Source organism: Cololabis saira, chromosome 3 (genome assembly GCF_033807715.1).
Source record: "Cololabis saira isolate AMF1-May2022 chromosome 3, fColSai1.1, whole genome shotgun sequence".
Lineage (NCBI taxonomy): Eukaryota > Metazoa > Chordata > Actinopteri > Beloniformes > Belonidae > Cololabis > Cololabis saira.
The window spans coordinates 22,599,427-22,625,293 of NC_084589.1; the positions used below are offsets into that span (position 1 = coordinate 22,599,427).

General features: G+C 43.0%; 2 protein-coding genes across 3 annotated transcripts in view; one reads left to right on the plus strand and one right to left on the minus strand.

Annotated features, from left to right (window-relative positions):
• The window catches only part of st14 (ST14 transmembrane serine protease matriptase), a 32,838-nt gene extending 24,395 nt beyond the window's left edge, over window positions 1–8,443 (plus strand). Inside the window, exons 10-19 of the mRNA XM_061716547.1 lie at window positions 403–512; window positions 2,154–2,284; window positions 2,761–2,865; window positions 3,420–3,527; window positions 3,875–3,988; window positions 4,452–4,571; window positions 5,107–5,287; window positions 5,967–6,235; window positions 6,784–6,920; window positions 7,027–8,443. Of these exons, the coding sequence (XP_061572531.1) occupies window positions 403–512; window positions 2,154–2,284; window positions 2,761–2,865; window positions 3,420–3,527; window positions 3,875–3,988; window positions 4,452–4,571; window positions 5,107–5,287; window positions 5,967–6,235; window positions 6,784–6,920; window positions 7,027–7,188 (1,437 nt within the window). The 3' untranslated portion in view covers window positions 7,189–8,443. The remainder of the gene's footprint in view (window positions 1–402; window positions 513–2,153; window positions 2,285–2,760; window positions 2,866–3,419; window positions 3,528–3,874; window positions 3,989–4,451; window positions 4,572–5,106; window positions 5,288–5,966; window positions 6,236–6,783; window positions 6,921–7,026) is intronic.
• Window positions 8,444–8,928: 485 nt separating this feature from the next.
• The window catches only part of kirrel3l (kirre like nephrin family adhesion molecule 3, like), a 36,828-nt gene continuing 19,889 nt past the window's right edge, over window positions 8,929–25,867 (minus strand). Inside the window, exons 2-15 of one of the 2 annotated variants that reach the window (XM_061716601.1) lie at window positions 23,289–23,444; window positions 22,522–22,671; window positions 20,583–20,740; window positions 19,065–19,215; window positions 18,814–18,919; window positions 16,923–17,071; window positions 16,698–16,825; window positions 15,386–15,512; window positions 14,333–14,433; window positions 12,693–12,891; window positions 11,813–11,920; window positions 11,555–11,664; window positions 11,295–11,384; window positions 8,929–11,177 (exon numbers count right to left, since the gene is read on the minus strand). In XM_061716601.1, the coding sequence (XP_061572585.1) occupies window positions 10,683–11,177; window positions 11,295–11,384; window positions 11,555–11,664; window positions 11,813–11,920; window positions 12,693–12,891; window positions 14,333–14,433; window positions 15,386–15,512; window positions 16,698–16,825; window positions 16,923–17,071; window positions 18,814–18,919; window positions 19,065–19,215; window positions 20,583–20,740; window positions 22,522–22,671; window positions 23,289–23,444 (2,228 nt within the window). In that variant the 3' untranslated portion in view covers window positions 8,929–10,682. Of the gene's footprint in view, window positions 11,178–11,294; window positions 11,385–11,554; window positions 11,665–11,800; window positions 11,921–12,692; window positions 12,892–14,332; window positions 14,434–15,385; window positions 15,513–16,697; window positions 16,826–16,922; window positions 17,072–18,813; window positions 18,920–19,064; window positions 19,216–20,582; window positions 20,741–22,521; window positions 22,672–23,288; window positions 23,445–25,867 lie in introns of both variants that reach the window. The other variant, XM_061716599.1, reaches the window with a different exon arrangement.

A 25,867-nucleotide genomic window follows, 5' to 3' on the forward strand; every position in this document is an offset into this window, starting at 1 on the left:
TAATGCTATGAATACCTAATGTTAACCAATATCAAGAAGGCTCTTGTCTTGCTGCCAGAAGAGCTTTGAGCAGCCAGGATATTGATGAAGAACAAATGAGGATGCCCGGGAATGTGTGGTCTTGACTTGTTTTCAATATATCCCCTTGGGCCTTGTGGATTTTGACTTGCTTCCTTTGACGACTCCATCTGACGAGGAAGTTTGGAGCCAAATAAACAGCCCAAAATAAGAAGTTGTTGTTTTTTTTCCTTCAAGATTCACATTGCGCTGTATTAACATGAGCAGTGTTATTATGTTATGACCGACTGGTATTCACTATATGTCTTTGTGTATGGGTAATGGAGCTGCATGCATCTCATTTAACTTACCGGTACTATTCACCCTTTTCCTCTGCGTTTAAAGGTCCCTCAAAGGCAAAAGGTGCGTGTAAACTTCAACATGTTCCGTATGAAGGAGCCAGGGGTGGACGTCCGCGAGTGTCACAAAGACTATGTGGAAATAATGGGAACCAGGTACGACTTGACTGACTGATCTGTAACTGTCTGCTGTTGGTGGTTGTTGAAATGGAGTTTGAAGCATAATATTGTTAGCATATAAAGCTAGAACTACAGTCCTAGCATAAGAACACGGTGGGAAAAAAAAACTCTTAAAAGCAAAATTTGCTGTATTGTTGGGAAGTGACCGTCCATTGAATCAGATGCTACTTTCACACTACAAGATATTCTGAGTCCTGGACCAGACTCCCTTGCGATTCGACAACCCTCTGAAACTATGCACATGTGCACCAGATACCCGTCGGTGATTTAATTGGTGAAACCATGGGTGGCATGTTGTCACTGACTATTGCTGATGTGCTGGTACCTGAGTTCATGGCACCTTGAACTGGACCAGCACTTGGATATTAAAGACAAAAAGCAAGTGATCGAAGCAGAAGTTATGGACTCTCCATGAGCTTTCCTCCTTTTGCTTCTGTTGATCCACATTCAGTAGCTGACAAACTACTTGTCTCTAAATGACATGTGTGTTGTCAGAACCTTATGCACTGTACATCGATCCATATGATCCACAGAACATGCACCCTGGTGTCTAAATCCAGGAATTGCAGCTCTTTATGACTTGATTGGTTCGATGCTAACGCTGCTACTTTCAACTTGTTGCTGCCACTGGCGAGACACCATTTTTATAACAGCTTACACTTTTAGCCTGTGCAATTTCACAATGTAGATGAGCAACTGAGGCTGGTTCTTTTTTGGAAAGCCAGCTAGTTATTCATGCTGTATTAGTGTATGTTTTTTCCGAAAGCCACCGTATGAGTTGAAATGTTTGAATTTTAACGTGCGAGAGACACATTAATTTACGTCAGAGATTATAGAGGCTTGCATAGTAAGAACAAGAAGGGCCTAAAAAGCAAGAGGAAAGAGGTATTACAATAGGATTTTATTTTCATATAGGCCTTTCATGCTCCCAGCAATTACAATTTTGCAGCAAACGCATGTTCCATTCTCACTTTAAACTATTTAAATTCACAATACACTATTTTCATTCTAATAATAGACCAGGGTTTGTTTACAATTGAAATGTTCCATTAAAGGGACATACTATGTTTGAAAAAACAGACACACATGGATTTTTTTCATATACTTTGGCGTCTCAAGCAACACTCAAATCAAAATCTCAGGTTGAACATGCATCCACCTTGGGACCATCTGGGTGTTTTAAAATGTCATTCAGTAAGCCATTTAGATTGTGTGACATCACAGACCTCATCTTTTTATCCACCTAACTTAACGTAGGTTTCAAAACACCTGTAACACCTATTTCAAAAGAGGCACACCCCTCTTTGGAAGGTGCGGGGTTGAACTACGTTGCTAACTGCACGCTTTAAATCTAGCAGTTATGAAAAAAAGTTCAAAAACATGATTAATATGGCTCTTTTTTACTGTACTAATGTGGTATTTTGACTAAGGAATACCACGTACATGTGTAACCTTTATTTCAAAAAAGGACATAGTATTTCTCTCTTTTATATGAAATATATGGGAGGATATTAGCATTTGGTGTTTGTTTTTAAATATTTCTAGTCTTTGTCCCCTGATTTCAATAACTGCAAAATTAATGCTCTAACTTGCTTTCAATTTGGTCTTGGGTCCCAGGTATTGCGGAGAACTGTCTTCTTTGGCTGTGACTAGTGAAACCAATGTGATGGAGGTGATATTTCACTCTGATGAGTCCTTCACTGACAAAGGTTTCAGTGCAGAGTACAGCGCCTACGATCCTTCTGACCGTGAGTCAAATCTTGTCTCTTGCCAAAATATACACGACAGATTTGCAAAATGGAAATGGAATTATTGTAAGATGACAGTGACGTGCCTAGCCTGCTATTAAAGAGAGCCCAAGGGCTGTAACTTTGTGATCTGAAAAACAGAAGGGGCGAAAGGCGCGTGACAAGTGAAATAGTGCTGTTTTGTCATAGAGGCTCAAATACTGCAGCAGTGAAATTCAAGCGCTAGACTAATCTGGAGAAAGCCTGTTTATTGGCCATGTTTTATTTGTGACTGTCAGACAGGAGTAGGCCACTTTCAATACCATTTGCTCTTTATGTCATCTCCCAACTTAACCAAAATGGATTTATAATTGCTCTGATCGGCAACTTGATTGATGTTGTGAATGTACTGCCACTCCCCCGCGCTCAATCTGTCATTGCCATCATTGTGTCCTTTTTTCTGTGTTCCCTTTCTCTTCCCTGTGATACGTGAACAGCTTGCCCTGGCATGTTCGCCTGCAGGTCTGGCTTTTGCATTGGAAAACATCTTAATTGTGACGGCTGGAACGACTGTGGCGACATGAGCGATGAGCAGCAGTGCAGTAAGTTCCCCCGCGACCCAACCACACTTTCCCTCTCAGCGCACATCTCATGTCCTCTTTTTTTTTTTTATTGGATTCCTCTCATCTTTTAAAAGAAATAGTTTATAATTAAAAAAAAAAAAACAACCTCTCACTTGCTTACTTGCTAAGAGTTAGATGAGGCGATTGATGCCACAATCATCTGGTTGTTAAATATAGCCAGCAGTCAGTTGGCTTAGCTCAGCAAAATAGTGGAAACGAGGGGGAAAACATTTAGCCTGCATCTGTCCAGGATAACAAAATCTTAGGGGTATAAAAATGACAAGCTGTGCTTTTATGAGCAAGATCGTATCTTATCTTGTCTTCACTCTGAGATTGCTGGACCCCAGGAAATCACTCGGGGCTAATGGCCAAGAACTTGTGAACAACCCAGCACAATTCGTCATCTTACACCTTCTTTGTGCACTAAAATGAACTGATGCAGCCTCTCTTGAGACTCGCCCATCTCATCTTTACACCTTTTCTTTATGCATGTTGACCGTTTGCATTTTCATATGAAGTTTCTCGTCCTTCAGAGTGCGGGCAAGACCAGTTTACCTGCGGCAATGGCATGTGCAAACCTAAAATGTGGACGTGTGATAGTGTCAACGACTGCGGAGATTGGAGCGACGAGAAACAATGCAGTGAGTTTTCGGATCTTTCACAAGGATCTTTAGGGGATCCAAAGACTACCTAATGCTATGCTAATTGTGCCAGCATTAAATGCACATCACTGCTAATGCTGTGGTCACTGACCTCCGGACTGTGTACAATTGTTCTTTCATCAGTGATGAAGTTTGTTTGAAGCTTTGCCAAAGTTGCTTGGCGTCCATCCAGATGCTTAATCATAGGTAATATGAAGAATGGAGCCAGATGCCAATGTCTACTGGCTCGCTGCTAATGCCTTACTGAAGCATATTGGATTCGCTTCCTTTTCATGTCATCGTCATTTTCATACAATTTCTTAATCAGAATGTTTCATTGCCTCCAGGTTGTGATGAGAATGAGTGGCGCTGTGGAGACGGCATTTGTCTGCCCCAGGATGTGAGGTGTAACGGGAAGATGGACTGTGAAGATGGAAGCGATGAGGCCTCGTGTAAAACCTGTAAGTGGAAGTCCTTGTTCTCACTGTTGCCACATCCTTGAGTGTTTCTTATTTTTTCCCCAGCACGTTTCAGAACCCAAGCAATTAACCTTCAACCATCATCCAGCATAGTTACGTTCAAAAAAGATACTGCGTTTTAAGATTTCGTTTTTAATTTTAAGTATTTTATTTCTTTTCCCTGTTTTTGTCTTTATCTTTTATTTCTTCTTTTCATCAACTTTCCTCTTCATTCACTTTCTCTGTCACAGATGGTGCTATTGCATTTCCTTTTGATTTTCACTTCTGTGAATAAAGACGAATATTAGACCTTTTAATCCTAATCAATACGCCCAGTCAATGCAATCTGCTCCTCAATCACCGGGCATTGTGCATTCAGCCTCACGTTGAAGCCTCACTGATTGCATAGCGTTTTACTGATTAAAAATGTGTTCTCACGTTTGGACCTGTCTCCACCCCTCTGCAGCTCCTGACATTTGTTCCGTCTTCAGCTTCAAGTGTACCAACAATGAATGTGTCAACAAAGTGAATGCCGAATGTGACCGCGTCAAGGACTGCTCCGATAACTCGGACGAGGCTTTCTGTGGTGAGAAATCCCTCCGTCCCTCACAAAATGTAGCTTTTTTAAGAAAAAAAAATGGCTAAAAGTGGATCTAATTTCTTTTAACTAGATTATTCGACCTAGACTGAACTGCAATTTGGACTGTCTGGTTTTTAAAAGGGAGTTGGGGTTTTGTTGGGGGGAGCCCCAGGGCTTGACTGTTTTATTTATTTAAGGCTTTGAACACAGCTCTTCTATCTGAAGTCTTTCTTTTTCCTCCAATTAAGCCCTGGGGGTGTGTTTTGTGTGGGGGGTTTTTTTTTTATACTTCAAATTTACTATGTTGCCAGTATGTCTTCCAGAGACTCGAAGTAATGTTCACAGTCAAGATAGATAGATGGATAAATAGATGGATACTTTATTGATCCCAAAGGGAATTTAGGAAATCACCATCATCAAAACATGTAGTAAACTGACCTCATCTTCTGAATTTTGCTTTTTCTCCTCCTTATTGGTCTGTGGGTACATTTTTCCACTCCAAAGCCTCCTTTCATTCATTACGTTCTCTGTTCAAATGCAGATTGTGGCACCAGGCCTTACAAGCTGAACCGCATCGTCGGTGGGCAGAACGCTGAGCTTGGGGAGTGGCCCTGGCAAGTCAGCCTTCACTTCAAGAACTATGGACATGCTTGCGGTGCCTCAATCATCTCTCAGAAGTGGCTCCTCTCGGCCTCCCACTGTTTTGTCACCAGCTCTCCAGAGTGAGTTACGGTCTCATTCATGTACAGAGCAAGGCGACTGTTCGTCAGCGTGTCCTTTTTCGGTGGTTTTATACAATATTCTCATGTGTATTAAGAAATAGTTGAAGAACAAAAGAGAATTTCAGCACAGATTACAAAGTCTGAAACAGTGCCACTAAGGTGTAGGGGTTAATTTCTCACACGCTGTGCTCTTCAGAGTGCCCTGTTGGTGGTGCACTAACCATGCTGTTCAACCTGAGCCTCTTTCATCATGTGTAAGCAGGGACTCATGTTAGCAGATTACCGCTTGTTATTGGTGTGTGTGTGCGTGTGTGTGTGTGTGTGTGTGTGTGTGTGTGTGTGGAAAAAAAAAAAAAGAAATGCTAATTTGTTTCAGAGATCATATATCATAATTAATATCATATTTTGCAGACTTCATTGTGGACATTAGATATACTAAAGTACAGGTTAGCATCGACCTAATTAAATCGTTCATGATTTTCTGAACTGTTAGATGTTTGTACATTATTATACGGCTGTGATTAGAATTCTCTGATACTGAATCTGTTGCTTTAACTTGACAAGATACCAAAGTTAGAACGTAAAATGGAGCGTATATACCAGGGCTGTTTTCATGAATGGTGTTAGATGGAATAGAAGGCGCCCAAACCTTTTGTCTCTTAATTCTGTGTTCCTGCAGGAATCTTATTCCATTCAACTGGCAAACCTACAGTGGCATGCAGGACCAATATAAGCAAGAAGACGTGCAGTTCCGCAAAGTGAAGAGGATTGTAACCCACCCAGATTACAACATGATGACGTTCGACTATGACATTGCTCTGCTGGAGCTTGCCGAGCCCCTGGCTCTCACCAACACCATCCAACCCATCTGCCTACCCTCTTCCTCCCACGTTTTCCCTGCAGGCATGAGCTGCTGGGTCACTGGCTGGGGCGCGCTCCGAGAAGGAGGTATTTGGCAGGAATTCTGGGTCATTTCTTTCCCATTGTAGCTAATTAATAATTTTATTGTTATCATCACAACTTTTGATTGATATGGAGGCTTTATTTTACCATTGTTTTTTTTCCTTTTCCAATATTTAGTTGATATCTAAACTGAGACATTCTGCTCCTCCCCCATCATTCTCACAGCGATCCATTCATCTCCGTCCTTCATCTTTTTCCCCGCCTGCCTGTTATTTCAGTTCATCTTTCTCGTTCCATCATGACTTCTTCCTCTGCTTTAATGTCCCTTCCATTTTTTTTTAATCTCTCCCATCGTGACATACTTCTCTTCCACTTTATCCCACCTATCTTTTCTCTCATCTTTCTCTAATCTGTCATTTTCACTTAAACCGTCCTTCCATATCCATAAATCAACTCAGACGGCAGTTCTCCTGGGAAGTCTCTTAAACCGTCATTAGCTAACAATAATCCAGCCCATTATCACCTTTTGAAGTGAACAATGAACAAGGGGGTCCTGTGGAAGGAAGGCTGATAACTTTGTCCTGCCCTTGCAGGTCAAAAGTCTCAGATCCTGCAGAAGGCGTCAGTGAAGATCATCAACGACACGGTGTGTAACGTGGTCACTGAAGGCCAAGTCACCTCCAGGATGCTCTGCAGCGGATTCTTGGCTGGGGGAGTCGATGCGTGCCAGGTGAGACTGCAGAACACTTGCACCTTGAGCGGCCAATGGGCTGCTGGAGATGCACTCGCACCCAAACCCAATGTAATAACTATTTTCCCCCGGCTGTGCTCACCAGGGAGACTCTGGCGGCCCCCTGGCATGTTTCGAGGAGAGCGGGAGGTGGTTCCAGGCCGGCATAGTGAGCTGGGGCGAGGGCTGCGCTCGCCGGAACAAGCCCGGTGTCTACTCGCGCGTCACCAAGTTGAGAAAGTGGATCAAAGACGAAACAGGAATATGACACCATGAAAGGAACAGGGAGGGATGCAGATCGGAGGAATATCAAAGTGTTTATAAATAATGGAGATGGAGCATTTTAGTCTGATTCTGGACAAGTTTAAAGATTGTCTTTAGCAGCAGCTGACAACACTGTTGCGTGAGGCCCAGCTTCTCTTACTAATGACTTTTTTAAGCACTTTTTATGGTTGCCAACCGTGTTCTGTTTAACCTTTTTAAAACGAATTAAGATTATGAATATTTTACTCGACTTTTAACGTGCGTGTCTGGGTACAGTGTCATTGACTTAAAATTGGAAAATATTTTTGGCCTTGTTTTGTTTTTCTTTTAAACTGGTTTGATGGTTTGATTTCACTGCCGTGCTGCAGGAGCCGCACCACACCGGCAGCGGTCTCAGGCTGTAACTGCCTTCAACTTTAGTGTTTTTGACAAAAACATACACTTGACAAAAACTCAACTGAAAGAACAAAGAGAGGGCATTTTTAAAGCTGAAATGCATGAAAATCAGAAGCTGCTTAGAAGGCAGAAAAGTGCATTAATCAATCTAAAAGCCCACTGTTCGATTGGGAAAGTGGCCAGTAGTAAATAAAACCAGATTTGTAATTGGTGAGCTGAACAGACAGAAATACCACGCGGTCCCTCAAGACTCCTGGAGCGAGAGCAGGCTTGTCAGATCAGTGCTTTGGTTTTAAATTTACATGTTGCCTGATCTGTTAGGGATTTGACAGAATATTAGATTGAAGCGGCTGGACGGAGGTTGTGGGTTTGATCCAGCTCACTTTTGCACAAGCGTCGAGTTAAGCTCAGGGTGTTGGGTGCCTTCAGTCAGACACCTGACGGTCAGTCAGTAGCCTTCCCCATCCTTGTTAGTTCCTTCTTGTTTGTCAAAAATAAATGAATAAACTTAGTAGATTTGACTAGATTATTTCTTTTAGGGTTTGTGTTTGACTTATACTGGAGCTATTTTATCCAGGCGTGCCAAAGCTTTACTAAAATATTATTTATTGAAGGGTATAAAATTATTGTTGAGACTATATCTTACTTTTTTTTTATTGCTTCTGGAGCGACCGTTAAACTGCAAGTGTAAATCATTTGTTTCTTTTACAGAAACCATTAGAGAAGCCAGACCTTTTCAGATTGATAGTGATTTAAATCTCAGGCTTTTGTTCTTTGTGTGTTTTTTGTTGTTTTTGTTGTTGTTGGTTTTTTTTCATCTGTTTTTATATGAAGTCATGATAATAAACATCTTTCATCTGAGAGCTCTGTACACAACTGTATTACCTGATTCATTTGTCTTTGATGGGGGCTTGTACTGCCGTACGTTGTGCATAATAAATGCATGTCTTGGGAGACCTTGTCCTTTCTCACAGTAGAATTGTAATGAGAGTGTACTTCTCCTCCCCGTTGTGAGCAGCGTGCATACCTTGGGAACAGCGGTGACAAGACAAACTCATATCATCAAATAATACCTTCCTTTGTCACGGCTTTATCTTATTACACTACCAAATGGGCACATTGACTTTGGGAGGTGGATACTCGTACGGTGGGGGTTCCACCGTCTCATCTGTCTTCATTAACAACAGAGCACCACTGGGGGAATAGGAAAATCAACATAGACAGAGCATCTAATTTATGTATTCATCATTTTGCTACATGGGAAGCTTTGTTTGTCACTGTTCTTCATGCCCAATCAAACTGTGTGCCGGGCTGATTAACTTCCATGATTCACCAGAGCGACTTCTTTATCGGAAATGGTTTATTTAAATATAAATATGTGTACAAAGGTACAAGCAACAATAGCTCATTTTTAGCAAATAAAATTCTTAATACATTATTAAATGAACGAAAAGAACAAAAAAAAATGGCAATTAGTTGTGTTCCAAAAGAAGCATGGTTACTGCATTCAATGATTGATGAACAACTTAGACACGAAAACATCTGTGGAGCCAAATAAATCAACCAAGGATACATATGTATATAAAGATACTTTACAGTAGAGCAGCTTACACGCTGTACTTTTAAGGCTTATATAAAATATAAAAATAAAGACAAGCGATGATGTTTGCCTCCTCACTTTACGTGAAATCTGTTCACTTGTTAGGCTGCCTGGCAACAGACTTAATGGACCAATGGCAGTACAGGTGTCCATACTGAAACATCCAGGAAGTGGAATGCAACAGGATCAGGTGCAGAAACCGACGTCTCAAACATGAAATGGACATGAATATAAACGCTGAAGAGTTTCACAAGACACATCATTTGCATGCAACAGAGAGAAAGTATGGGCTGAGCCATTTGTACAGATAAAGTTTCAGGGTAGTACTGTTTCTTGTAAACATTTTGAGACAATTTGAGTTGTAAAACTTGAGTGAATGGTCCGCGTTGGGACTGCCTTTAAGACCTTATACCCCACCTGAGCCTGCTGAATTTGATGCCGCATTCAAGTTTATTTCAGTTCAAGATTGCCATCATTTTTTCCAAACATCACTTTTGATTGTTCTGGTTAATATCCTAATCTTCATTTTACAATCAGAAAAACACAGCAGAAAACATCGCAAGGGGTACTACAGCAGAATTTCCACATTAGCCCCCATTTTCCTCATTATGGTTAACACCATCTTTGGGATTTCATGGCCATAACTGTTAACAGTCCTCCATTAAAATGAAGGCTAAATAAACATTCTCTTCAGATCTCCTCCTCTTATCCACTGGCGAGCAACACAGCTAATATCCGAAGCATGAAACGCTTGTTCTCTGCGGATGCTCCGGGAACACGGCTCCGGCCACAAGACTTCCGCTGCCGATTACTTTCATACAGAACAGCGCCTGGAGCACTTGTTGGTCGGTGCAGCCAGCATGTTGTGCAGTGTAGTTCATGCCTGTCTCTGTGGATAGCTCAGTCTTTTGTTGATGATGGACACAAATGTGCTTAGAATTCCTTTCGCATGCCAACAAGACACCAAATGACAGACAACAAAAGGCTGTTCATATCCTTTTTTTTGTGTTTTTTGTGTTTTTTTTTTCTCCTCAAATAAGTCTTAGCTTTTGCCATGTCTTATTTCAAAGTATTTAATAAGTCAATGTTTGACATTGAGTGTTGAGTCAAAGTAAACTCTGGAATGCAGGTAAACAGTTGCCCCAGTTATTTTGGCCACCTAAATTCAGGACATGCTTTTGATTTATATTTTAGTTGGCCCCTTTCACTTAGAGAACATTTGGGTGGTCATCGTGTAGAGACGACCTGGTGAGGTATCATACTACGGTTCATCACATCTTTAACTTGAACATGACAATCTGTTGAAATCTTCCTGCGCGTAACATTTTTGTAAATCCTAGTAGCCATCACAAGTTGGTTACTCCATAACTTGAATCCCGACTCCCTCCGAATACTGTCCAAGCGAGTCCTTGCAGGGCTGCATGAGTTAGTTAGTCCAACCACAAATGTATGTGGAAGTGGCTTTTCATTTCTCACTTCTCCTCCAACTTCACTTTTTGAACTCAGACGTGAGTCTGCATGCGTTGTGAGGGCCGGCCGTAGTCAGACTGCTGGGAGGACACTTGTGAGGAGGCATAAGAGAAGCGAGAAGAGCTCGACACCTTGCTGGCCTGATCTGATTGGTCGTACGCGTCCACCTTCTCGTAGGAAGCGGGCTTAACGTAGCTGGTGAAGGCACGGCCGTAGGTATTGGTAGGTAGGTAAGCAGAGCCGCTGTAGAGGGGATCGGTGGGATATATGCTGGCGGGCTGGGCCGGCTGCTGCTGGGCAGCTTGCGGCTGTTCGTACGAGGATCTGCTCACTGTGTTGGTGGCGTATCTTTGCGAGAACTCGTAGACGCGGGGCTGGGTGCCTTGCTGACCGTACACGGGACTGGGGGAGGGCAGCTGCGATGGAGTGTAGACCGGCCGGGAGTTAGGGACGTACTCGGAGAATCCACTGCTGCGGATGTGGCGGTCGTCGTGGCCGCGGACGTTGTAGTATCCGTTAGTGGGGTCCTATTGGGAGGACAGAGAAAACTATGCATCACATGCAAATAACTGAAAACACATTTACAGAGAAAGCACATTTGTTGTTATTGAGTTCGATTTTTCATGTTTGTGTTTTATTTTTACCTTGATGTCCGATCTTTCGTCTTCCTCCTCCTCCAAGAGGTCGCTGTGCTCTGTGCGCGATGTCCCTGGAGACTCGCTGCTGTTGGGAGCCTGAGGGAAGACCAAGCATTTCTAAGGAATTACAAGGATGAATAAGAGCTCAGTTGGATAAGAACAAAAGAAAGTGTGAGCATTATGTTGCTGTGTTAATGTAATCCCCCCCCCCATCCCCATTTTATATCAAAAGAGATGTCTTCCATACAAAGAAAAAATCAACCTACCATGGGTTCTTTGACATCCTCCTCATCATCATTGCCACGTGTAGCGTTGTGATCGCTATGAACGATCTGAACTCTGATGTCACTCTTGGAAAGACGAGTGCACCTCTTACCTATGGGAATATCAAAGTTTTACTTTATCCATTTAAATTTACATCAAAAATGCAAAGTTAAACCGTGCAAACTTGCAGAAACTGGTATTTGTTTTGATTAGAAGAAGCGGCTGTTTCCCTTCTCGCCCATACTAACCATTGAGCTCACCTTTGCCTGTGTGCCTGCAGCAGAGGGAGACCAGCGTGATGACACAGATGAGCAGGACACAGCCTCCACCCACTGATCCACCAACAATTAACAGCATAGGCAGGGCCTCTGTGAGGGGAATAGTGATGGGAGGGGAGAAGCGTAGGGGGAAGAAGGTTGGAAGGAGAGACGAGGCATGAGTGCATGTCAAAAAAGTCCAGTTTGGAGAAAAATTTAAAGAAAAGAAAAGAGATCCCTTCATATGTTTTGCTTAGTCCTGGCTATAAATGCATCTGCAGTAAGCCCTGGTCCTTAAACAGCTCCTGTAGCATATGCCAATGCAGGCAGTCCTGCATCTCACAGCCTGGCTATTGTCTCTAATCTCTCTGAAGGGAGGGTAACAAGGCCTGACATGCAATGAAGCAACAGACAGTAATCTAATTAGAGATTCCAGAAGATATCGCTGCCCATTACTCTGGAGACCCCGCTCTGCTACGTTGATGTAAATTACGGACAAGGACCTTACTTTTGGGATCTGCCACAGAAAAGGTTTCCACTGGAATCAGTGAAAATGTACTACTGTTTAATTTTAAAACCACTTAAGCGGGCTGCAGCTGAGAAGTTAAGCTTGGCTCTGAGACAGTGATAGAGATTATGATCCCAACTGCAAACACGTGTAGGCTCCTCTAATTGACTTTTGTAGCCAATCAATATCTATGCCATGGGGCAAACATATTTATTAAAGTAACCCCCCCCCCCCTGCTGATTAAATCATATTGATTAGTAGTGCATAATTAAGATAAGCACAAGACAGGGGCACTGATTTGATCTAATCCAGCCCCCTCCCAGCAAGGCTTTCACTAAAGCTTCTGTATAGGTTTTTTTTTTTATTTCCGGGTACCTTGTTCTCTCAGCGTCACCAGGGCGTTGCCGGTACCGAAGCGGTTCCAAGCTGTGCAGTTGTAGCGCATTTGGAAATCCTGCGCCAGAGTCTCAGATAGCACCAGGGAGGACAAGACACTGTGGTCGCTCGTCACAGTCTGCACCGAGTACCGTCCAGAGGAGCCGGAAGACAGAGTCACGTCTCCAAAGGTCCACACCTGCGGAGAACAGACAGCAGGGAGAGAGATGCTGGTGAGGCGGAGGCCTGCATGGCTGTTTACAGAGGTGGACAGAGTACTCGACCCCAGTACTTGAGTAAGAGTACAAATACTACTGGTCAAAATTTACTCCGTTACAAGTAAAAGTAGCTCAGTCAAAATATTACTCGAGTAAGAGTAGAAAAGTACTTGCTTTTAAAGGTACTTAAGTATCCAAAAGTAAATGCTTTTAAATTTACTTTAAGTAAAAGTAAGAGTAAGAGTAAATTTCTTATTTTCCACATCAGTAAATTACTATATTTTTTCTAAATTAATTTAAGGATCTTTTAACTCTTGTTTCTGAGAATTCGATGTTGAGTTGTTGAAAGCAGAGAGTTAGTTCTGCTTCGGTAGACACAATAAACATTTGAAAATAAATGTCTGTGGTTTGTCTGTGCCCTCGCTTTTTACTCGGTCGAACTCAAACATTGAGTTAAGATACGGCCGAGGATTTTGTGAAAGTCCCTGCTCCGAGTCCGGTTCATTATCAGACTCAGACGACTCAGTGGATTGTCTTTCTTCTCCTGACGCAGGCGTAGCTATTGTTGCGGTATGTCTTGACTTGTTGTGGCTCTGTCTTGACAAACACAGGCTACTTTGGCGGTATCGTTTTGAGGAGGCTTGACGTATTTCCGCTTTACGTACATCCCAGTGGAGAGCGTGCACTGTGATAGGTCTCCTCCTTTGACAAAAACAGCTTGTGTCCAATAGGATTTTAGGGAAGAAGAAAAAAGAGCAGACCTGAAAGTAACGAGTACTTTTCAGCCTTCCTAGAAATTTACTCGAGTAAAAGTAAAAATATTTGTCTTGGAAATGTATTCAAGTAAGAGTAATAAGTACCAAAGAAATCTAATACTCAAGTAAAGTACAAATCCTCTGGATATGTACTTAAGTACAGTACTCAAGTAAATTTACTCCGTTACTGTCCACCACTGGCTGTTTATCCTAACACCCCAGCCTGCCACTGACTGATTGCCATTTTTCTAACTCCGGGCTGCCTTCTCTCTGCTGACCTCTGAAGTGCTCCGTGGATGACACGGCTCACACGCTCACCTTTAAGCTTTCTACCACGATCGCCCTGCAGGTGAGGCCCGGAGGGTTAGGTAGCCGCACTACAAAATAAAACTCTCTGCAGTCTCTCGCACAGGGCCAGCAGGGCAGCTGTGTCTCACTCCTCGTCACATCCTCATTATCCTCTTCTCAGTCCGGCATACGCTCCGCAGTTCAACAGGGTCAGCAGAAAGATGCCTCTCGCGCTGGCGCGGAAGTGCAAAGGTGAGATTGGGGGGTAAAGCTCTTCTGAGTGATCGCTCTCATGTGGGTGTGGCTAGCAGGAGCATGGAGTGTGCAGGCGTCTACAGTGAAGTGCATGAACAGCAGCACAAACAACGGGCTTGCTTACAATCTTATCAGGTGGAGGGCTGCTTTCCACCCGGCATTCCAGCTTTCCCTTTGAGTGCTTGACAGCATGCTGTGTTGGCTCTGCCGTGATGATAGGTGGACCTGGTGCCAAAAACAAGGAGAGGCAGAGGGAATAGAGAGGGTTAATGAAAAGAGAAATATGTATATATATATATATATATATATATATATATATATATATATATATATATATATATATATATATATATATATATAATATATCTTTTTTATTATTACTGTTCCAAATATCAAATTCTCTGAAATAATTTTAAATCAGGGCAGAAAAGAAGCCTAAACACTTAATAAAATCAAAGTACTAACACCCTTACAAGTAGAGGTACTACTCAAGTAAGAGTACGTCTTCATTTCATGTTTCAGAAGCAAACGCATCCATAGAGCTGCAATATCTCCTGAAATATCCAAAGCACTTTAACATATGTAGGCATCATTTTAATGATGGAGATGGTGGATGTAGTTCAGCGATGCTAATGGATCTCCATCTGAGGGTCAGACTCATCCTCTGGCTTACAAGTGAAATCTGAGATTATTAATGGTTTTAAGAAGAAGAAAAATACTGTTTTATTCAACAGGCCCCTAATGAAAAGCTTAAGAGTTTGGATTTAACTCAATAAGTAATATGTGCTACTAAAGTGGACAATATCATGAAAACTTAAACGAGGGAAACCTCCAGTGGACAGCTGCATTTACAGGTAAACATTTTCACTAAAAGCTATCACACATAAAAAATTGTAACCCCCCCCCCCAAAAAAAAACTAAAATATTTTCTCTGCCGTATCCTCGAAATGTTTTTGTATATTCAAACGAAGCACTGTCTTGTTAAATATGCGCTGATTTGCATAAACATCCAAAAGACACAACATAATGAACATGTGTATTCTAATTTAACTATAATTGAAACCGGCAAATAGGAATTGTTATACAAGTCATCTACATAAACAAAATGTAACATAAAACAGAAGTATAATACAATGTGAATGTCAAGTAACTCTCCTCCTCCAAGGAAGCCACTCACCGTTCACTGTTAGAGTGACATCTCTTTCTGCAACTCCGATACGGGGAACAATGGCCTTGCAGGTGTAAGTCCCAGCGTCTTCCTGAGCAACAGCCTTCAGCTGCAGGGTATTACCGTTACTGAGCACCTAGTGAGATCCAGAAAGGCAAGTGAGAAGTGTGATGGGGAAAGTAAGAATAAGAAATGCTTGTGCGTAGGCGTGGGGGAGAGGCAGACAAACGGGCACCGTTATCAGTGGCCCCACTCACTGTGGAGGCAGCACCTTGGTGGGCCGAGCATTCGAACAAATGTTGGTGGTTTGAGTTTAATTTCATTGTGAACAGCTTTAATCACAACATTAGGCACTCCAGCCACCGCTGAGTGACCGCGCTGCTGGGGAGATTGTTGTAATTAAACAGTGGGGACAGATCGTAGCACACTGTGTGAGTGGGTCCAGCCTTAGGAGTTGCTACACTCACTCACTCCTTAGCTCATTGATCCTGTCATTCCATCAAGCTGTGATTAATCCATTTATCCCCACTCTGTCCTCCCCCTTCCCTCCACCCCCACTCTCCAATTTTTTTATTTTTTTTTTATTTCAACGCACTTATGGAGTAACCCAATTAATCCATTACTCATGGCTGTGTGAGAGACAGTGGCAGTTGGTGGATTAGAAAAATGCCTGTGCATTTCCCCTCAGAGTGGCTGAAAGCGCATTCTCTTTGAGATGACGGCATTGCTCCTGCCATCCGACAGCGGTCAGTACTGGGAGGGGGGGGGGGGTTTGTTCTCCAGCAGCTTCAGGAATTCTATTAGCTGCCTGGAGAGAAGCTCCTATGGGATACCCGCTCTAATGGTGTGTGCACTGAAACACTTTTACCAGGGGGATGTAAAGTGGAGGTGGAAACGTCCCATTTGTTCCACTCACAAAATCGACTTTGAGAAGATAGATACTGAAGTGGAGCTCGACTGCTTCTTATGTCTGGCAGAGATGCTGCAGTCAAAGTTTCCACACATGTATTTGTTTGTTTGCACCTTTTGCTCGCTCGCTGAATGATTGAACGATTGATTGAACAATTGATCGTGCCGGAGGTATCAACCTATGTCACGGGCACTGATCGTTCTGTGTGGATCTGTCAGAGGGCAGACAGTTTTCTGCCAGAGGCTTCAGCCCTGAGGGAGCGTGCCGAGTGAGGTGAGAAAGAATGTGCCGGAGAAGGTGTGTGTGTGCGGGACTCGTGCCTCAAGGCCATGTGAGAACGTTTCTCTCTGCAGGACAGGCATTGAGGCTCTACCATCAGAATAAAGAGGTGTCTTGCATTCATCCCCTTACCACACTGGAGCCTTGTTTTGTCCAAGCCAGGGTCAGCGGGGGGTTTCCAGTCCAGGCACAAGTGAAGGCTGCATCCATCCCTATGTCCACCGTCATCGGCTTTGGCTCCGACAGCAGTCTGGGCCCGACTGAGGTTTAAGCAGACAGTCAGTCAGAACCACTTAGGAAGCAACACAAACTTCAAAAAACGCACAGCGTAAAATATTTGCCTTCAGTCAAACTCACATTGCACATCAACCAGAGTGCTGACATTTGTGCTCCCCACGGAGTTGGACACTTCACAGGAGACAGGATCAGTGAAGTAGGAATAGTCCACTGTCACCTCAAGGCTGTCCCCGTTTGCTTCTGAGATGGGCTCTCCTCCTTTTGACCACCTAGGACAGATACATAATCAATTATACAGTTGCATTCGTTCAGGAGAGGCAATTAGCTATGTGTGATGAAGAGGCTATCAGTTGATCCGAGGCTTGTGCCAATCAAATGATGTCAATCAAAAATCCAATTTGGCCAGCTGAATCTATTAAAAATCCCACCCCCCATGAACTGGGGAAAAATGGTATATTATACTTGCTTAGGATATGTTTAGATATTTATGTAGTCAGTACTCCAGTTGAGGGGGGATGAGGGGGGATGGCATCCCCCTGAAATAAAAACGTTCAAAATCATCCCCCTTGTAAAACTGCCATCCCCCTTTCCATCGCTTATGTCATTTCATCAATGAATGTGGTTTTACTGCTATTTCAACATTTAGAGTCATCACCAGAAAAATAACACCAGAAAAATGTGACAATTTTCACCTGCTTAAGGTAAATTTTCACTTGAAATAAGTAGGAAAATCTGCCAAAATCTGTTAAAATTTCAAGTGTAAATCTACTTGAAACAGGTGAAAATTGTTTATTTTTCCAGTGATGAGTCTTGTTTTAAGTGTAATGAGATTCTTTTATACTAAAATGAGACATTTTAGGCATTTTAGGCATATTGATAAGTTCAGAAAAGTGTTTTTTATTGTTGTGTTTTGATGTATTTGATGTAAGCCCAGTGGATATTTAAAGCTTACAGAAGGCTGCATTTAACTGCTGCTATGTCATTCCTGCAGTATTTCTGCAGGTGTTTTGGTCAGTGCTATTATTTGTAATATATTATATTATTTGTAATCAGCACAAATTATCTGTCCACATATGATAAAATCCACCATCCCCCCATTTTTTTTTTTTTATAACTCGAGTACTGTATGTAGTATATATTATCTATTGAGAGGGATAGTTGAAATTATGTAATGTATATTATATATTTATTGGGTATGTAGCACATATATATTTATAGGGATATTTATGTAGTTTATATAGTGTATATTTATATAGATGTATATAATAGTTGTATTTTCTAGATATTGATATAACATTTATGTAATATTTATATTGTTTATATACTTATATGGATAATTATGTAATGATAGGCATGTTTACAGAGTATTTATATAGATTATATTTATATGGATATTGTGTAGATATAATACTGTAATAGCAATAATGTAAATCCATAGTGTTATAAAGGGGTAGGAACTAGGAAAAAGTGTACACTTCTTCCTACTCCTTTTTTTCGAACTATTATATGAAGATGTAAATGTTTATCTTTTTTTTTTTTTTTTTTTTATCAACTTTTTATTTATTTTTCATTTATATATATAGAGAAGCATCCCCACAGTCCAGGGAGAGAAAAAAAAAACACAACAAAAAACCACCTGCTCAGATGCTTCTTCCCCCTTCCTTCCCACACCCTCCCACTCCCACCAACCCACTCCACCCCCACCCCATACCCCCCCAAATAATGGATCCAAATGCAGAGAGAAAAGAGCCAAAAGAAAAAAAAATGTTTATCTTTTTTTATTATTATTTTTACTTTCATTTTATATACATGTTCGAAATAAAAATTCATTCATTCATTCATTCAACTGCTTTTCTTGATTTTCCACTTGGCTCTACATGTTTTAAGACCAATCAAATCATAGAAATCAGAAATAGTACTGTATCAGCATTCTCGTGTGTTTTCTGTGTATGTTTTCAGGGCAGAGAATGAAAGTGAACAGCTTTCATGGACACAAAGAACGGATGAATACCTGTATCCGGTGATCTCAGGGTTGGCTGAGGCCGAGCAGATGAACAGAACCTTAGCTCCCTCGGTTACAGTCTGAGGTTGGACTGATAGTGTCACTGACGGAGGGTCTGTAGAGGGCAAAAACATTTACAACAGCACCATGAGTAGGACTAAATTAGCTTTAACAGTCAAACAATGTCAGAGGGAAACTCAGTCATAGTACGCTTTCTCCTACAATGTGATATTCAAAAGGCGGTCTGATGGAGGACTCACGCTGGACATTGATAGTGACTGATATCTGTCGGCCGGCCGGGGCAGCTGGGTTGAGAACCCTGCAGGTGTAGGTACGTCCGGAGTCACTATCTTCAGGAATGATTGGAAGCAAACTGACAGCTGTCTCCCTCTTCCCGTCTTCCATTGGAGCCTGCAGAGTTGGACGACCACATAAAACCGAAAAAATAAGCTCAATGTTGCACAAAACAAGTCACTACATGTAACCACATGACACGGCAGGACTTATTTTTCATGTGCGAGGCATTAAAATTGCCATCCTGTTCTTTGGCATGTCAGTTAAATCATATATTTTATGATGCAGCAGGGGATATTGCGCTGTTCCCATATTTTTGAGAGTGTTCCCTGTCAGCGCTCCTTGTTTGTCATCATCTTTTAAATCTATTTACTGCTCACAGAAATCAATACGCCTAAGTGAGGAAAGGTGTAGATTCTTTGGATATGGCTCACTGCTCCCTCACTTTCCCTCTCTGTTTCTCATACTCGTGTACAGAGGAAAAAAGCTGCGATAGCCACAGCGATAGGCGTGTGTGTGTGTGTGTGTGTGTGTGTGTGTCTTTTGTGGATGCTGATGATGAGCAAGAAGTGTCACACGACTTTGAAAAAGAGCGAGTGCAAGCTGAACCTTTTCCCCTGACAGCCAAATCAATGGAGCAGGTCTTTCACTTCCTCAGCCAGTCACACAAAAAGCATTTTTATGCTAGATCAAATCACATCACTCCCTGTCACCACCGCTCCCTCGGACAAAGCCGAGCCTACCAACAATCTCGCTTTTGAAATAATACTGGAAATTCTTTCAGTTCTCCACAAAGCCATAACCCAAGTTAACTATATTCATGCCCCTCAATATTCCTCCTTTCCCTTTTCATTTCCTTTTTTTTTTTGCATCACATATCGTATTCTCCCTTTTCCCTCCAATCCTCACCCCCACCCCATCTCACTGCAGGCGTTCACATCCTTAAATGTGGCGTTTAGCGTCGTTTAGCGTGGTCAGAGAGCATGAAAAATGTGACACTTTCCCAGCCGCGGCTGGCTCACGCTCCGACGCATCCCCATTGTGTCTCTACGTTGTTGTGGGTGATTTCTTCTCTGCAGAACCTTTACTGTATGAAACCCTCATGCCTGTCTGAGCTTTGGCATGCTCCAGTTATGCTGTAGTGTCGCTGCATTAGCGAGCAAAGCAGGGGTGGGGGGGGAGCAGCGGGGGTCAGGCATGAGTGGAAACAGGAGGGGGACTGCAGAGGGTGAGAGAACAAATCTTGCCAAAGAAGGGTGGCAAAAGATTTTTGCAAAAAATATGAGAGAGGAAAGAAGAGAGATGAGAAAAATAAAAAAAAAATGAAATGAAAGGGAAAAGAGACTGAGTATCACACCCCTCGAGAAAACATTTCTGTTTTGAATAGCTTTGCATTTCTTTCTGCCCACTGTTGCATTTTGCAATATCGTGTGGGTGTTGGGGATAGAATGATAATGCCGGCCATAGATCTGTTTTCACCGTACCTTGGAGTAAAACACATTCTCCATGACCTCTCCATCTCTGTACCAGGTGATCTCAGCAGCAGGTTTGGCTCCCGAGGCTCTGCAGGTGAGGTTGTGTGCTGTGTGGGCCTTCAGCCGCACAACAGGGCCACCCTCCACCACGGGGTCAGAGGGAGGAACTGTAAAACAGAACAAGCAGCGCTCAAAAACAAAAAGGCTCATTACAGCTCCCGGCGAGTACAGTGGCACACGGAATTGAAACTCATATCGAGCCTCCTGTTGCTCTTAGCTCAGCATCAATATATAACAATAGCTTCTTATTGCCAAGTGTCTGTTAACAAGGTGTAGTTTCAGACAGGAGAAAAGACCAAGAGCAATTGTTATTTGGTGGGAAAAAAAAGAAATGCTCAACATTATTTATTTCCTTTCTTGGGACTGGCATTATTGCTCTATTTGCTCTTACTGTTGCAGAGCGATGTTTCAACCGAATTGCTTATTTGTTCATTTATTTGCATGGTTTCGCACGCACCACTGGCAAGCCAAGCGTGCCACCCCTGATGAAGGCGCCTATCTCCCCAACCAATAAGAGAAGGCGTAAACATAGGGTTAGAGCTGGCCTTTCTCGCACCCTCCACCGAACCAATTTCACTGTGTGTATCTGAATTGTCAGAGGTCCTTCCGCTGCTGCGGCACGGACACTAATGGAATCCGAGTGCTAGGTGATTTTAATTTCCATGCCGATTCCCCTGACTGCACTCCCACTGTTGACTCCTTTGACTGTGCAGGATTGCTTTGGTCTCATCTGGGCACATTGATTTACACACACATGCAGGAATATGCACACACATAGGCATACACAGACCCCCCCCCCCCCCACACACACACACAATTCCTCTTCAATAGTCGTGCCCTCACAAAAATACACACTGCAGGCAATCCACCTGATTTCATTTCTCTGTATACGACATGATTTTCATGAACCATCGGCCTTGGTATTCCAGGATGAATTTATTGTAGAAGGGCAGGTTTTATAAACGGTTTTGGTTGAGTCCATATATGCATGTGGGGGTCTGACTAGCTGACGTTGGCACCGCACACATTTAGATGAAATGTTCCTGCAAGCTGTTTGGGGTCTTCGTTTGTTTTCCTTCCCGTGGCAACCTCATCTGTACCACACTGCCTCGGGAAACTCAGAATAAACACCTTAAAGGCAACAGATAGATGCAAGAGACTGAGACTTGAAAAAAAAAAGAAAGGCAGCAACAGGTCTGAATAATTTTACACTCTGAGGCTCTTTATGAAAAACATTCGGTTGTGGGACGATTTATGGACAAATGACAGGACTAATTAATAAAGTGATTTTCCTTTGCATGCCACCAGATGCCAGCAGTGCTTTGCTCATTCCAATTCCCACAAGATCTGTCACTCCTAATCTTCACTGTGCCCCCCCACCACCCCCACCCCACTTCTACCTCTGAACGTCTGTGTGAAGAAGTAGATCACTCACATCGCGTTAATGTAAAAACCGCCTTGCGGTTGATAGATGTTGTGGCTCACTGTAAAATGTGCTAACTGTGCAGATCCTGACTTTCAAGCAGCTACGCAAGTCATTTGTGACTGCAGCAATCACATTATCCCGGACTTGATTATTGCCACTGGAAGTACAGGCGTTTCCTTTTCCTCTTGTTTCATCTTGTGCCTGAAAATTGCTTGGTTGGCTTTCAAGACGTGTCCTCCGGCAGGACACTAGATGCCCAACATTACCTACATGGTTTTTCCGATATATATTTATCCACCTTATCTTTTAATGACATTGTTTTCTTGGGTTGCACATGTGTTACAACTACATTTGCTTTTGTTTTTGTGATGAAGACACCTCTTTTTGTAAAGGTTTGCCAGCCTGCGTGGCCTCATCATGAGTGGCTGGCTGTGAGGATCATGAGTGAGCTGTGTATCTTACCTAGTACAGTGAGCTTGGCACGGTGGGAGCGCAGCCCCGCCTGTGTAGCCTGACACTCATACACCGCGTCATCCGCCAACTCTGCTGAATCGATCTGCAAGCTGTGCTCGCCTGATAGCGGGTCGCCCATTAAGGAATACCGTGCCCAGCCTGCATGAAGCCAGCACAGAGGATAGAGTCAGTGACAAACAATCCAACCAACAACAAACGCATAATGAAAGGACTAAAGAAAATAACCAGACTTGTGCACCGAACAAAGGCAAAAGAAATGAGGAAAAGCTCTTTGTGAGGCAAAAATGAAAGCATGCGGCACCTCACAGGACTAGGCATTGAGCCACTGCGTTACCAGAGCAGCATGGATCTGGAAACGCAACATGTGAGAGGGCCGAAGCAACACGGGACCATCTTTTAAACACGGACACAATAAAGACGGCATGGCTAAGGTCAGGAGAAACCCTCTCCACTTTCTCTGTACTCTCTTTCACATTTAAATGTCAGCGCGTGACAAAAGCCAATTGATTATCCACCTTCCGACAAGACTCTTAAAATGCTAAACAACAAATTAAGTTTGGTGTGTGCAGCTTTAGCCGATCCGTCAGCAGAGCATTCTTCTCTGGCCATTCATTTGTGTAAAACCCCATCGGTTGACAGAGGGAGAGTTGATTTCTAATGAGAGCTGGCATTGATCGCAACGAGACAGAAACAGATGCGTGGGGAGATAAATACAGAAAAGGCAGAAGGAAAAAAAAAGATGTTGATGGTAGTACCTGGTAGGTCTCTCTCTCCACCCAGCGCCAGTCCATCTTTGGTCCACTGCACCATTCCTCTGTAGCCCACGATGATACAAGGCAGAGTCACGGACTGACCGGCCACCACCACCTGGTCCTGGGGCTGCTGGGAGAAGTAGGCCGCTTGGGTGGCTGCTGGAAGAAAAAAAGTAGAAGAACGGCATGATTTTTTTTGTTTAAGTGTATGGACAATTCTGCACTTCACAGAAAAGCTGTAAAATATACAAGCACGCATGAAGAGAATCAGTTCTGCAGAGCCAGCTGAAATGCTGCAAAGTAACTTTGTCTGTAAACAAAATATGAGAAAAAGCAGATGGCTGTGAACTGGACTGCTCCCTCTCTTGTTGTCATGACACTTGCTGAGCGAATGAACAAGGCCAGCGTGTGGGAAAATATGATTTTAGCTATAAATGTGGCTTCTAAGAGGAAGAGTCAGCAGTGCCTCATAACTTATTTAACTGTTTCCAAAGACCATATGGTTATATGCTCAGTGACATGAAGCAAACCCACTTCTGGGGAGAAAAAAATCTGCCACTCGTTTTGTGCGGTTTTTGTAAAAATGGATGTTAAACAATCAAAACTCCATTAAAGATCCCAGGGGAGCCATGCGTTTGAGCCTGCTGATAGTCAGCAGAGACACCTGCCGCCGTCTCACTGCTGTGTTTCAGTGGAGGCACACGGCCTCTCCGGATTGGCTGGCTTGCCTTCACACACATGCAGAAACACAGCATGAATACGGATATGCAACTCTGACTGTTTGTGTCCCCCATGCTAAAGATTGAGTATTACAAATCCTGCTGGCAAGGGAAGAAGACAACACTCCAGAGGTAACTAATCCATAGGGGAAGGTAGGAGGTGAGCGGGAGAGGCGACTGGTTGGTTATCTAAGTGGGGTGCCTGTGTGAGTTGGGAAAAAGACTTAAAAAAAAAAAAAAATCTTCCCTCATTCTCCATCTCTATTTCTTTGTTGCTCAGTGGAGAATGGAAGGGAAGGGGGACGGAGGAAGATAAAGACGCTTCTATTCAGGCAGTGTTAAGCCCCCCCTTGAACTGCTTGGTGAGAGCGCTTAAACAGACAGGGTTGCCCCCCCCCCCCTTCCGCGGCAAAGAAAGCCCCTGAAAGGAGGGCAACATACGGCGGCCAGAAACGCGCTATTGTCCCCTTGTCCCTCTCTTTTAATAGGCCTCTTCATTTCCAATCAATCCTGCTAAATGCAAGTTTAATAGCTTTTCAATAGCTGCCTTTCCCCCCAGAGGGTAGCTGGGATTTTCTCTCTGTCTCACCCCTTTTCTCTCTCCTCATCTCTTCTCCCCGTTTCGTTTCCATTCTCCTTGTTTTTTTCTTTTCTTTTTGTTTTTTTTTCCCTTCATTTTGAAGGGAGGGGGGGGGAGGGGGTGGGGGACTTCCGACGTTGTTGGCAGTGTTTATTCCGCACTCAATTACCCACTTCATCTCAGGGTGCACCGTGGACTTATCCTCACTCCTCTCCTGCTTCACCCTTTACACCCTCCCGCCTGTGTCATGCAACAGCACAATTAAAGCTGCCAAACAGTGAGCTCATCAGGAACGCCAGTTCTCTTAAGGCTCAGGGCATCTCGCCTCAACCGACCAACCGCCTGGAAAAAAAAACAAAACAACCCATTTTCACATGCACCTTCTGCCTAGGCCAGAAGAGGGGTTAATCGATAATTGATCAGGAAAAAAAAAAAAATGTTCCCCAATATTCTCTCCCCGTTCATCATTTTACCAAAGGATTTTCAAAGGCGAATGAGCTGTGGGTGCAAACAGGGGTAAACTGTATGTGTGTCACGCACTGTGGATCAAAAGAGGCCAATTTGAGAGCTTCAATGAGAAGTGAAACGTCTTCGAGCTCAGGCTATTAGGCATTTAGCGAAGGCTGGAATTTTCCCTTCACACCTTAAAAAATGCTGTTTTCCCAATCTGCCTGCCTGTCCCTAACACTCTACCTTTATGAGCTATTAAGCGTTTTCATATTCTCCCCCCTTGCAGCCCAAGCTGGTTATTTTCCTTTTTGTGCTTGCAACAGAGCAAACATTGATTCCAATTAAATATCTTGCCGAGAATATCTTAATGTTTACAATGGGTAATAAGTCACTCCATTGGTTGATTGTTGAGGTGGATTACATGCATAGAATTGTTTCTCTTTACCTCGCCCACATAAAATTGGTCATGCTCATAAATGGCAATTAACAGCATGTGTACACACACATATGTATATATACAGGCGTACAAATATAGCATGTGCTGTAGAAAATGTCTCCACACCATATGAGTGATTCATGGCTCTCCACATCCCTTATTGAAAACACTCAACAGAACATCTCGACTGACTAATGACTCATGCCAGATTCCTTTAATTCCTCCTTGCTGAATTAGACAATTCTTTGACGGTGTATTAGCAGCTTAATTACATGAATACATTTCTGATGGGGAGAGAGAAGGAACAGAACCAGACAAAGAACTAGTGGAGGAGAAGTAAAGAGTTGTGGGGGTGAGGAGGCTCGTTCTCGGTATGATGCAGCGTCACGTACAGCGC